Source organism: Kryptolebias marmoratus, linkage group LG8, assembly GCF_001649575.2.
Source record: "Kryptolebias marmoratus isolate JLee-2015 linkage group LG8, ASM164957v2, whole genome shotgun sequence".
NCBI classification, from domain to species: domain Eukaryota; kingdom Metazoa; phylum Chordata; class Actinopteri; order Cyprinodontiformes; family Rivulidae; genus Kryptolebias; species Kryptolebias marmoratus.
The window spans coordinates 22,266,597-22,280,526 of NC_051437.1; the positions used below are offsets into that span (position 1 = coordinate 22,266,597).

At 37.4% G+C, this 13,930-nt stretch overlaps 1 protein-coding gene across 2 annotated transcripts in view; it reads right to left on the reverse strand.

The window, feature by feature from the left end:
• Positions 1-2,357: 2,357 nt before the first annotated feature.
• Positions 2,358-13,930, reverse strand: part of sema3b (sema domain, immunoglobulin domain (Ig), short basic domain, secreted, (semaphorin) 3B) — a 63,852-nt gene continuing 52,279 nt past the window's right edge. For both annotated transcript variants that reach the window (XM_037976992.1, XM_017417804.3), the window contains exons 6-18: positions 13,786-13,879; positions 13,518-13,637; positions 13,241-13,383; positions 12,948-13,062; positions 11,808-11,877; positions 11,515-11,659; positions 9,643-9,862; positions 9,467-9,558; positions 8,963-9,004; positions 7,679-7,836; positions 7,509-7,564; positions 6,360-6,499; positions 2,358-5,737 (exon numbers count right to left, since the gene is read on the reverse strand). In XM_037976992.1, coding sequence (XP_037832920.1) covers positions 5,225-5,737; positions 6,360-6,499; positions 7,509-7,564; positions 7,679-7,836; positions 8,963-9,004; positions 9,467-9,558; positions 9,643-9,862; positions 11,515-11,659; positions 11,808-11,877; positions 12,948-13,062; positions 13,241-13,383; positions 13,518-13,637; positions 13,786-13,879 — 1,908 coding nt within the window. In that variant the 3' untranslated portion in view covers positions 2,358-5,224. The remainder of the gene's footprint in view (positions 5,738-6,359; positions 6,500-7,508; positions 7,565-7,678; positions 7,837-8,962; positions 9,005-9,466; positions 9,559-9,642; positions 9,863-11,514; positions 11,660-11,807; positions 11,878-12,947; positions 13,063-13,240; positions 13,384-13,517; positions 13,638-13,785; positions 13,880-13,930) is intronic.

The following is a 13,930-nucleotide window of genomic DNA, read 5'->3' on the forward strand; positions in this document are numbered from 1 at the left end:
TTTATTTTATAAGGTTAACTTATGTGGTAGATGGGCAACAAAGTGAGTTGATTTTATTCAACACTAAATCTGTTATAAGTGGAGTGATTAAATTACTTTTATTGAGTCATAACAATTGACTAACACTAGCTTGCAATCAAAAGAAAGAAAATGCTGGTTTTATATTATTAAAGATTTCTATCATACTAAATAAATAATGTTACAGTACATAGTCTCATAACTAAATAATTTGGAAATAATTTCCCGTTTTAAATCGGTATTCAAGTATTTAGATTTAAAACCACTGAAACGCTGATAATAAAAACTACCTGCAGTCAGCTGAACAATAAAACAAAAGCACAAGCAAAAAATAGACTGCTGGTATCTTTCCACAGCAATCAAAAAACCACATCTATCTCTAAAATAACTTAAATCTGGCAAAAGTTTAATGACATCCCTTATTGTTTATTCTATAGATAACACTGTTTGCTAATTATTGATTTAGTTGAACATTTCATATAATTAAACAAATGAAAGTAGTGTAGACACAAAAAGATGGTACCCTAGATTTCATCTTTTGAAGCAGCACATTTTGCAGTTGCTGCCAACAAGTAATGACTGTTGTGACTGAGGCTGAGCCTTCTGACATTGGGCAGATGCCTTGATAATCTTAAGACTTCATTATGCCCTACATTTTCTGGATCTGCCTTTTCAACTCAATCCAAGTCTTAAAGATTAAATCATTTTTGGACATGCCAGAAGAAAACAAAAAGGCAGCTGTGCCAAAAAATATGCTCACTCGTAAAAAAATCTAAAATTGCAGTCCTAATAGGGAATAAGTCAGTGAAAAGTAAGTGGTCACCAGTGCAAATCTGAACGGAAATAAGATTTCAATTAGGACCCAGGGACCATTTCACCTATTTTACACACACAGAATACTGAAGACCTATTGAAAACGCAAGAAATATGGACCCAGTTTAATTTTCTCTGACTTTATGACTGGTGACCACATGCATTGTGTGTGTGTGCGTGTATGTGTGTGTTTACACATCAATGAACAGATGTGAGTGTTCATGAGTAAAGAAGGAGTGCCATTTATTGCACTCTGTATGTTCCAGTGCACATGTGTCTGTGTTTCCAGTGCTGACAGGCAGGCCACAACGTTTTTAGGATGAATAATGTAGGTTTTAATGTCCGTGATGGACACCCTGATGAACAAGAAGAAGAAAAGGTGGTGGGAGAAGGAAACAGAGAGAACAATAGACACAATAAATACAGTACCTCATCCTAGTACATACAAAAATTCTGGTAATTTTCAGGAAATATCTTTTTTTCACTTTCATTTCTGTTTATCATATGTCAAATTATCATCTGGGTCTCGCTGGTCTCTCCATTAGGACTGACCAGCTATGATGAGCAGCTGTAAATAAGATGTGCCCCCCTCCCTTCTTTGTCCTGCTCTAACAGGGGTCTTTTTCACTCATTCTGTTGTCAGCATGTAGAAAATACATGTTAAATCATTGACAAAACAAAACTAAAATGAACTAAACTAAAGTAAACAACCTGGATGTGTAAAGCAAATCGTAATCACTGAGTCAGCATTAACTGTTATCACTGCAATATATGCACCCATCTTTAGAATGTTCACTGCCACCATGTGGTCAGATCTGGCATCATTTATTCTTTGGAGCTGAGATAAGAAGTTCAAAACTTAGTTCATCACTTTTAAGACTAATAGCCCATAACACAGACCTAATATATTTCTTTAGGCCACACACTGTGCAGTATTCAGACTCCCATTAACTGTGTAAATATTCATAAAAAAGCATGGTTCCCAAATAGTTTTGCCCTTTTTTGAATAGAAAGCCATTTTATTTGACTGCAGTCATCAGTGATTGATTAATATTTTTAAAACCCAGTCTGTCCTTTTAATTGTTTAAGAGTAATTTCTTAGATGATGGGACCATTTTGTTTTTCTGCATTTTGCAAGATAATTGTAGCGTCATGAAGTCAACCTACAGGCAACAAAGTGGAATAAAAAGTACAAACACAGCTTGGCCCACAGGGTAAGGAGGTCGTTCTCCAGTTGGGGGTTTGATCCCAATCCCTTTCAGCATGCTGAAGTCATTGGGCAAGACACTGAGCCCCCTCTCATCCCTCTTCCCAGGAGATTCTAAGCATAGATTTAGGGTTTAGCCTACAGATCTTGAATATTGTTTCTAAATTGTTGGTTGTTTTGGATAAAAGTTACTGCAAATTAAAACAAGGTAATGCGGTATATTACATATATACATAATAAATCCCTTGTCTGTTATTTAAGCAATAACCTTATTTTACTTTATGTAAAGATACATAAAACAAAGATGTTCAAGCTCATCTTGAAGTAACTGCATATTTTTATTGTGTTAATCAAAAAACAATCTGACATGACATTTGACAAAGACCTGGGAGTATTACAGTGCACCATGTTACCTTTGGCCTTCAACCTCAAACTTTCAGCTCCAAACCTCTTTACACACCACTGTTTCTGTGCCATTACATGCAGAGCTCTGTTCTTCTCCCCAAACACTAATACACAGACACAAGCAAAGATTTCGCTCTTCACACGCAAACACACACGCGCTTCTCCCTGTGAGCTACAGAATGATGGTGCATCATATGACGCAGAATGTAACAGGAGTTTGAATTGGAGGGCTGTTTGAACAACAAGGACTTTAAGTGGACACTGTCTTCAAAAAAAGTTCCTCTATTGGCTGTAATACACTAAAACATCAAGGATGTGTCCTTGAACATGAGCAACACAGATGGAAATCTACATTTATAAGGAAAATAAAACTTCACCACAACATATCAGCTTATTTTTACACATAAATACATAATAATAATAATCATAACAATAATAATAATGATATCAACATTGTGCTTTCTTTACCTCGCCCTTTCTTACAACCCCCCACCAAGCGCTTTAGCCACAAACCTTAGACATGCAAATTTAAGCACAAAAAGCAACAGCTGGCTTAAAAGGGATACTCAGTTTGACATCACAGCTGATGTGAATAATAAAAGTAATTACTATAAAGTCTAAATTTAGTCTAGTAGTCTCAACTCGGTTTGCTTTGAGGGCAGGTGTAAACTGATCAATAGCATTTTTGAGCAATTTAAATCTTACTTATTATTATTTTGTGGTGCTCTTATTTGTGATGTCAAAATGTAAAGTGTCCCTTTTACAGGTGTCAGTAATTTTAGTTTAGTTCAGAACGTTAATTACACATCTATGAAGAAGGTATATAAATAACAATGACAATGATATTATACATCTAAAATCCACACATAAAACTGGTTTGTGCTGCTTTTCTTTCAGCTGGAGTCTCTGTGAATTCATGAATGTACCAATTTTCTTGAAACCATGATACTGTTGTGAGAGCAGCACAAAACAGCTAATATATTCAACATAAAAGCCATATTGAAACATCACGACTGCAAAATATAAATGCATGTTTTATAGACCCACTAGTTTCTTTCTTCCGTGTAGACATACTATGATATATTAAAGTATCGTACCACATGTAGGCTCTTTACTCAAGCCTGTACAAACATTGAACAATAGGGGGCAGACTAAACACACCATGTTAGACAACCAACAAGGTTTCTTTACACAGAGGAAAATCAGACTAAGACAAAAAAGGAAGACCTTATAGTTCTAACTGTACACTTTGTAGAGATGACATCCCTAAGCAGCAAAAGTCAATGATCTAAATGATTGTAACACTACACAAAGAGTGATTACAACAGTGTTTGAGTTTTCTTTTTTTCTTTTTGCAAATGTGGAAATGCACTGTGGGTGGCACAGAGGTGCAGCATTTTACTGTGTTGATCTCAAATCACACACACTTCATATTACTTGCATATCTATTTATCACAAACACTTTATGCAAGAACAGAGAAAACGAAATGAAGTACGCTTTGAATACAAAAAAAGTGTCACTCATAAATATCATGCTAATTTATATATATACTGTACTCTAGCCCAGAAACATAGGTTGTCATACTGAAATCTTTCCTCTTCTTCCTGATCCAACTTACTTTAAAAATGTGCACACCCTCAAATCACTGTATTTATGATTCCTCCATAATATTACTGCACAAAGTAATGGGCAGCAAAATGAAGAACTGAGGTTTTGGATCATGCCAAAGATTTTTTTGCAAATACGGATGCCACCTCAAACTCTCACTTTTTTAAGTTTTGGGTCTTTTAATTTGGTTTCATTGATTTATCTTTGTTATTCTTCTGGGTTTGACTATGTACTGTAAATTTTTTATATTTTTCGTATCATGGAATGCAAGTCTGTGTTCCACTACTCGCTCATTAGTGGTTTTATCCAGCAAATAAACATAATGAAAACAAACACAGTTCTAACCTCTCTTTAACTATGACCACCTACATGGTTAGAACTGATTATTTTGCTGGGCCATGCCTCGGTGTGCCTAAGGAAATAGCTTTAAATATTACAAACCAAACATGTTTTGCAATATACATGATGTATTCCACAGGTGCTGGCTTCTATTTATGACTGAATTGTTTAACCCAAAAAACTGGCATCCACCAAACATGTAAAAGTGGCATTCTTGGAAATATGTGCACAAAAAAAGGGCCACAGGAAGTTGATCTGATCATCAATGAATCAGGTTTTCAAAAAAGGTTAACATGCATCTAGTTACGATCAAACATAAATAATTGTGTTTTTTTTTTTCCAGTTAGAGACCATAACCTTTTTACATGTTCCAGTTGTCACATTAAGTCTATTAAGTCTGCCACGCTGGTGTAACACCTTTAAATATCAACATTTTTTAGGGAGAGTTGATCCAAACTTTTGGGATTGTTTTGGTGTAGTCTTGGAAAAAAGGTGAACCACTAACATTGTAAGTTGTGTAGCTGTCTTTATCTGGACAAAGCTTCCAGAGTGTTTGCTTGTACTATTCTAGTGAAACAGTGTAAAGGGATCGTGCAGAATCAGTGTGGGCTGTAAGGCAGTACATGCAGGAGCTGGTCAGAAGGATGAGGACTCAGGAAACAGTGGACCTTATAGTGGTGGCATCCATAGATAGACATACACAATACAGGAGGTACTGTGCATGTGTGTGTGTGTGTGTGTGTGTGTGTTTGTATCTTTATGTGTGAACACCTCCATGAGTTCTTGGTCTCTCAGTCATTCTCTTTCTTCACTCTTTTCTCCCCCCATCTCTTTTACTCCCCCGCACTGCGTGGCGCCCGAGGATTTGGTTTCCCGTCGTGGGTCCTGCGGTTTCTCCCCTTTCGGATTTCCTGGAGATGCTTCCACTTCTTGTTAGCTGGCCGGACAGCAGGACCGACAGGCAGCATGTCCTTTCTTGCAGCAGGGTAAATCTTAGTCACCTGGTCACTGTCAGCATTCTTTCGAGCCCAAACTTGCTCACAAATCTGGTCAATGGTGCTGAGGTTTGGGTGGTCCACTAGCTGCATAAAGTCCCGGTACCAGAGCTTCTGATTGGTTACTGAGGAACCACCTCCGCTGCGGGGATCTAATCGGACGGGGGCATCAGACGGTAAATTGGAGATGGAGGAGGATGTTGAAGGTACAACTTCTAGCGTGATGCCCAGTAATGTTTGGGTGAATCCATGCTCCATAGCATGACACTGGTAGACTCCATTATCTCTCTTTAGGACTCTGCGAATCAGGAGGCCTCTGTCTGTCTGGAGGATGCGTTCATCTAGACGTACCTGAAGATGAACAATATAAGTAAAATATTAAACAATGTTTACTGCTATTGATTTGTCCTATTGGATTTTGTCATATCAAAACCACTGTATGTGTAAAAATGGCCTAGATTTCTTTTACACTGGGAAATTTAAAAGTCTGTTGAAAGTAATTTGACGGGCAGTAACACATCTTCAAAACAGTCATTTGGACTTTGTGCTAGTTTTACAAGAAGCAGAAAAAAAATGTCCCATTTTGTTAATTCATGTATAACTTGCTGTGAAAAATTAAAATTAATCATGGTTAGCAGAGCCATGAAATATTTTTTAACCCTGATTTTGAACTTACCTTGAGAAAAGCTTTTACTTCTCTTTATCATTGGTTTCTCTGGATAATGCACAGGTGCAGCTCAATATTATAGTACATTTTAATGTTTTGTCAATGCCTTTCAGTTTTGTTACTTTAAAATAATTTTTTTAACAAAAGTCATAGGTGACAAATTATCCCAGACATAAATAAAAGTCATCAGAAGTTAAGAAAATAGGTTTGATATCTTAATAATGACACATAAAACATGAATTTGACCTTGGACAACATCATTACTCAATGTGTAAGTCACCATGTGTCATCTGCCAACCTTCTCACCTCTTCACGTGGGTTCTGTGGATGTTTCTGGTAGGTCCAGGTGACTTTGGCCTGAAGGGATTTGGGAATGCACTCCAAGAAAGTGCTGCTGCCCTCAACTCCGTACAGCTTCTTCTCTGCAACACGATGCTTATGGTGGTCTGTAGGGGGTAGCAGAGACAAATTTATAACGACTATTTTATTTGTGGAAGAGCCTGCTTAAAAAATACAAGACCTGCAGGACTTGGAACAACAGAAACAGGAAAGACTGAACTGGCCAGATTAAAATAGAGAATTCTGACAAAAACAAACATAAAAAAAAAACCAGACGGAAGATTCTGAAAGAAATATTTGTTCTTTTGTTTGATGTACAAATAATAAACAGGCCTCACAAGAGACTTGTGACTCATTATTTAATAGAACAATAAAATCTTTGTCAACACTAATTCATAACAGCTTCTTTATGATTGATGGGAGGACTCAATAGAACCTTATTATGATAGGATCATCTCTGAATATTTGTCATCTCTGAGGTGACCTGGCCTGAACATTTGGTCACGTTTAATGTTCTGTTTTGATCAAAAGTTCCAGCAGTTGTGGATGTTGCAGAAATGCTAACAAAGTGACAGAAATGGAGATTTATAAGTCCTAAACAAAAGCATGCAAAAAGAGGAAGAAAGTGGTAGCAGCCTTGGCTCAAAGGGGAACAATGGTGTGCAACCTTCCAAATAGACTGATCAGCACTTTGGGGCCAGGCCAATCACATCTGAGACAATTACTCTGACCTTCATTAGTTTTCCTCAGCTCAGCTTGCATGCCACATGATGTAATCGTATTACCCAGGAGCTCTTTCAGATTGAGTGATTAGCCTGATTTTGTTGTGTGGCAGAAAGACAGGGTTGGGCCAGAATGCTTCTATTGTGGTCTGGGAGGATGAATGTTAGACAGTGGTGAGTATTTAGGATGTTTTTGAATGAGGACAGTAAGATGTACAATTTCTGCAAATCTACATAGGATCTGGTTGTTGCTCATTTCCTGCTACTTGAATATAAATGTGCAACAGTCTGCCTTCAAAACCACTTGTAGCCACCAGAAACCTAATGGTTTACCTGAAAATGAAATCAATAGTATATTAATCTGTGTTCTGTAGTTTTACTGTAGTAATCTTACCTCCAGAGCAAAGGGTGTTGGGATCTCCATTCCTCACATCCTGCCGACGGAAACGCCTGAAAAAATGCCATAATTTAGCCTAGGAGTATTTAGTTTTACTTGTGCACATATTTTTTTATCACCTTCTTTCCACTGATTGTGTGTGTGTGTCATAAAAAATGATCACAAACCTTTTTGTGTTAGGTAGGTATCGAGTACAGGACGTTCCATCCCAGGCGCAGTAAGGGTCTCGGGCTAGGCAGCACTCGGCACAGGCCTTCCCGTAAACACTGCAGCGATGAAGAGGAACCTGAGCGATGCCTGTGTCCGAGCCGACATACAGCTGTTGCTGTGAGAACACACAAAGAGTAGAGGGAAACACCTGAAAAGAGGCCTTCAGGAATGTGTGCTTATCAGAGCTAAAAACAGCTTTGGTTGTTATCGTTCTCATAAATCTAAACACAGAGTTCTCTCTGACTGTGTCAAGTTTGAAAATTTATGGAGCCTCCAGGTGATGGTAAATGTTCTTTCTGTAACCATTCTGGTTCAGTATAGTCTCCAACAACATATTTGTCCAAGATGAACAATTTATATTCTTATTTACGTTTGGGAGAATTAATATGTGAACATAATTTTTTCCCCTAAATTTTTTAGGGTCAAATAACATTTATTCTGTCATATCTTGGTTTTATGTTATTGGCCATTTTGCTCTTATTTTCCTGATTTTTCATTTTGTGTACTGTGTCTATGTCTGGGCAACATGGTGGTGCAACAGTTAAAGCTGTCGAGAAGGTTGCAGGCTTGCCTCAAGGCCCGGGCTTTTCTGAGTGGAGTTTGCATGTTCTCCTTGTGCATGCGTGGACTCCTCCCACTGACCAAAAACATGCATGTTAGGTTAATTGGTAACTCTCTCTGTGAAAGTGTGAATGCTTGTTTGTCTCTGTGTGTCCCTGTGATGGACTTGTGACCTGTCCAGGGCATACCCTGCCTCTTGCCTGATGACCGCTGGAGATTGGCACCAGCACCGTGACCAGGAAGGGAACGGAAGATAGATGGATAGTTTAGCTTATGATCTGTTTTCTTGTTTTTGTATTTTTGCATTTCCTCAGTCTCTTCCATCACACCTTCTCCGGACTTGCTAATTTTGTCACCTACACGGTGTAAGAGATCGTTCTGCCTCCGTATAAATGTTCTTTAGTTTCTTTGCTCTCTGTCTGATCCTTCTCATTGCCTATTCATCTCACTTATGTGTTGTGCAGTTTCGCCATTCTTGAATTCTTTTTTGACTTTGTGTTATTGTTGTGCCATCAGTTTTGGTTTTAAATTAAAATTATTTTGTTATGTCTTCAGACTGCCTCAGGACTTTAGTCTGCACTTCATGGCAAAATGTTACATTAGTGTTTTGAAAATCAGTTTTCCCTTAAAACATGCAGCCAATTAAATGTTTTCTTGAGGGATTTTAAGAACAAGCTTACGCGTTTGGAGGAGATCTGCATGTTGAAGACAGATGAAGCATCCTACAAAAACAGAGTAGATGCAGCAGATTAGCAAACATCTTATTTACTGATACTTTAAAAATACTGGCATCCTTACAATAAAATCATATTCTTGTGCTTTAAGGAGATCATATCGTTAAGAATGTAACTCCTTCTTTTTGTTACTTTTTTCCCAATAAAATGAGATCCAGAGAAGTCAGCAATGTTTCCATTTAGCCTTAAGCTTCCCAACAACATTGTGTTATTACAATAACTATAGAGTACTGTAAGAAAGTCCTGCAGCTTCTTCTTTGACTATGCTTGATTAGTTTTTCTCTGTACTCTTTAGTCCGTGTTTACTTTAAAAACAAAACACAAAAAAACTTTTCTATTTGTATAAATGACTCTTTAAGACTCGGACTTCTCGATACAATAATCAAATATGACTGTCTTCAAACAGTGCAATATATTTTACTTTAAAGGATGTGTTTAAGGTATTCTTACCTTGAAGACTTCCAGCTCTTCTAGTAAAAGTTCTTCCATGTTGTTCCAGCTTTCTTTGGGAACACTGATCACCTTTAGTACTGTTCCTTTGTCTGAAATGACACATGCATAATTGTTCACTATCATTTCAATCTTGTTACAAACGTCAAGTTAAAATTCCAAAAAGGTTGTTGTACCTGTGCCAATGAACATGACATCATATTGTCCATCAGCAGCGTTGACTCTGTCCACAGCGATCTGTGTGAAGCTGTAGTCCACATTGGTTCTAACGAAGACGGGTCGTCGGCCCATGGGGTAGACGGGGTTGTACATCAGAGGGTGGTGACGTGCAAACTGAATCACATCATCTGGGAAACCCTTTGTGGACTCAAAGCTGCCAAATGTCTTGCTGGGACACTGATGGAGAAAAGGAAAATTAAGTTTAATTTTCAGGTGCATTTTTGGTAAAACTGTGGTGCAGTTAACCTGGAAAAAACAAACAAAAACATCTAAATATGATTTTGAACTGAACCAAATTTAAGAACAAGTATCACCAATTTTGTGAATGTCAGGATGAATTTGTTGTTGATGGGCTCAGGCTCTTCTCAGATACTTTTTTCCATGTATATTTTCTGGGTCCATTTGTTTTGCCTGCTACATGTAGAATGAAATGTCTGAATCTGCATTTAATTTGGCCTGAAATCCATTAGGCCCCAGTCAAGCAGGCCACAATGAGGTCATTATAGTACGATGTGATGAGTGAAAGAGATTTACTCCAGTTCAAAGTCCAGTTTTCTAATTAAAATTCCAGTTCTGGATTTTCTCATTACTCAGGTGAACTTTGGCAACTTCTGACGCCTTTAAAACTAAAATCTATTTAAGTTATTAACTTTTCCTTTTCCTTTTAGAAACACAGAGTAATTTGATGTATTTAAGTTTGTAGCCTATGGCACATTTGCTTACAAGGTTTAATCTGGTTTGTGGATTTAGCAGAGTGTGCTGTACAAATAGTTTGGCATAATTTTACATAATTGATTGCTCTCCTAAAATTTGACGTCTTGCTGATTTTACAGTCCAGTAAGGTGATAAAGGGGAAAGGAGGGTTACTGTAGGGCAAATATGCTTACTTTTCTGCTGTAATACAATGGGGATTGTTTTACTGCTGCAGTACTAGCTGAAGTTCAGCATAACAAATCCTGCTGACCTAACGTTTGTGTGCTTAGCAGAGTGTAAAAGCTGCAATATTGATTGAGAAGACTGTGGAAAGGTTTTGTGAGGAAAAAGATCTACCACTTTAGAAGTGAAGTATTTACTAAAATTAAACACGATTAAATACAACAAAATAAATAGAGCTGTGAAAAAGACTGTATCTTTACAAGTCAGAACTGCAAATGGAAACACACCCAGAAGTACAAGATTGCAGTACTTAACAACTGAGAAAATGTTTTGGCAATGCTACAATATTTTAGGACTGCAATGTATTTTTTAGTACTTTGACCCCCTGAATTCAGAATCTCTAAAACATACCGGTACACATTACATTGCACTGATATTTTATAATTGTATCCATCATTGTCATAGTTGAGCTTACATAACCTGAAATCTGCTATAAAATATATATAAATATTGCAAATAGAAGTGTTCTACATCCCATTTTTGTTTTTGTCATTAGCTCACAAAGAAAAAGTCAAAACAGCAAAACAGCTAAATAGGACTATTCATCTCAACAGCAGTAAGTTTTAAAGCTCTGTGAGGCTGTTCCCCAATTAAAATCCTGTTTTTATAGACTGTCATTTGAAAAACCTCCTATTGACGTAGATCAAATATATAATCAGTGGCTATGTAATTAAATGTGAGATGAGCTGACAGAAAACAAGTTAGATATGGATAAATAGATCAAAAATTACTTCTAAGCTGCTTGTTATCTTTGTTGTCTTTTAACATGCTGTAATTGGAAGTTTTATATGCAATAAGAGCATGTGCCACAGAGCACTGGCTTCAGTTGTTAATATTTCACAATTAGAAAATGTTGCCATTGCTTTGTTTCTGTGTCACTGCAGCTGACTTACCATTCCTGGCCTGGGATAAGGTACTTTTCCCTGGAAGGGGACCCACTGGTAGTTGGGCCCCTCTTTGTGAGCAAAGGGCCCCAGGAAGGCCCTCCGGATGTCATTCATGGAGTAAAGACACACTGCTGAGCCTTTAAACACACTGCTGCTGGGAAACAACAGGAGCAGGGTTAGTTACAACAAACACACACGTAACATGTATGCACGTTGTTTTCTCTCTGGCCACTCTGTCCTACACATACAAACACATGCATGTGTGCATAAACAAACATGTGTGATTTGAATAGACTGACCTGGAAGTAGAAAAGACAGTGTACACTAGAGGGTTCTTTCTGTCCCTCGTCTGCAGCAGGAACACATCGCCTGAGTACGGACACACACAGGCATTTGGGTCAGGTGGTGGTAGTCCAGAGGTCAAAGGTTGGGAAAAAGAAAAACATAACCCTTTGGACATGTCTAACCAATTTAATAAAAAAAGAAAATCCTGATTACTGGGGCTCAGGACATGGAACAAAATCTTCTGTGGCTTAATATATTGATTTGTAAACTTTGTTTTAACAAAGTTTTGTCCTATATGTTGCCTACTTAGCAGGATTTTTCCTGGTGAGTATTTTTGACTTTTAAAACAAAATAAAGAAAATTATTAAAAAGCTTTTCTAACTGGTGCAAAAATAAAATTTAATAAATTAAAAATTAAAAGTAGTTAAAAGTAATAGCAAAAATATTAGCTGATTAAACACATTTTTACTAAAGAGCTTCTGTTCTTGGCCTCAGGTGCTGTCAAATACTCATTGCAGAGATAAGAAACTCATGAAGAAATGTGACTGACAGATGTAGCCTGAGGAGAGTTTAAAGTTTGAACAAAGTCTTCCACTTAGTTAACCTTTCTCTTCGTCATGAGATGAGCACAAAGGCAGATCATATAAATGCCCTCAGAACAGAACGGACAGATCTACCAACAACAACTTTACTGAGCAAAACTCCTGCAGCTGCTGGTTAAACCCCATGACTGCAGGTCAGGGAAGGATTATGTAATAAGATGTATCTTCAGTAATTCAATAAGATAACCTTTGAGAAAAGGCTTTTTTCAGACTGAGGTAAACAAAAAACATTTTTTCTTTTTAGTAACAAAAGTCATTCAGCTTTCTTTTAGTTATGTAGAGAGGTGTTTATGTTTGCAGCAGACTATTTCTGTGTAAAAACAATCGGTGGTAAGAGATGAAAATTAAGCTCACTCTGCTTATCTTTTTACATAATTTTAAAAAATTTGGACCCCTAACTTGCATTGCAGAATGTGCAGAAAGTGGTTGTGTTTCCTGTCTAACCTGAACCTCACAAATTGGGGAATGCTGTATAGTGTTTCCATTTAATTGCATAGTAATAATCATATTAAGCAGTTTGAAAACTTCTATCACAACTTGAGGTAAACTTACGCAGCTCATCAAAGTAGGTATCACTGCCATCAGCTCCTGGTACTGAGCAAATCAGACGAGTCTTGAGGAATGTCGTCCACTTGTTCACCAGACTTCGTTGACCACCCATGTCATTCTGACAGGACAAAACATGAAACTCAGCTAGCATCCAGAGTCAATTTTAGCACATATTAAAAACATTTCTTTGACAATAGGACCTGAGCTGTTTTTTTTTTTTTTTGTATATTTCTTTTACTATTTTAAAATTTAGTTTATTGAAATTACAGGATTTGGCTGGCCAAATAATGTCTCACCCGGCACAACTGCCCAATTCGAGAATACGTGGACTTTCCCAGACCCTGAGCCTCAACCGCTGTTTCCCGAAAGAAGAAGAAGACCTTGTCATCATCGGGATTTTCACTCTCGGGGACCCAAAAGGAGCCAACAAACTTTGGTTCTGGTTGATTAAAAAAGAAACAGTGTTAGTTAATACAGCATTTGTTTTAATGAGAAGTGCATTCATTTTAACTAAACATGATTAAATTAGTTGTTACCTAATTTGAGCCATGAAATACAAAAGGTCATACACACCATTGAGCCAACGAGAGTCATGTTGTTCAGTACGAATCGAAGGACGTTTCCCCAAACTCCTGAAGATGGTGAAGTCTCGTCCCATTAAGTCTGTAGCAACACCTGCATATAGTTCATCACCTAGGAGACAAAGATTTTGACACAAAGTTCAATTGTAAGTAAAGGTCTCTTAAAAACATGTCAAAGACAGTATCCCTTGTCCCAAAATTAGCATAAAAATGAAAATAAAAAATGATCAGCTCAAATTATGGTGCACAGGTTCAGTTACCAATGAGCACAGACGCAGCGTTATGTCGAGGATCATATGGACTCTTTCCTTTCCCATCCTCCACTTTAGAAGGGTCTATCCTGAACACGTGGTCCTGATGTTGAGGATAAACAGAACCAAAAGCATTTTGTTATGCTACAGTTTG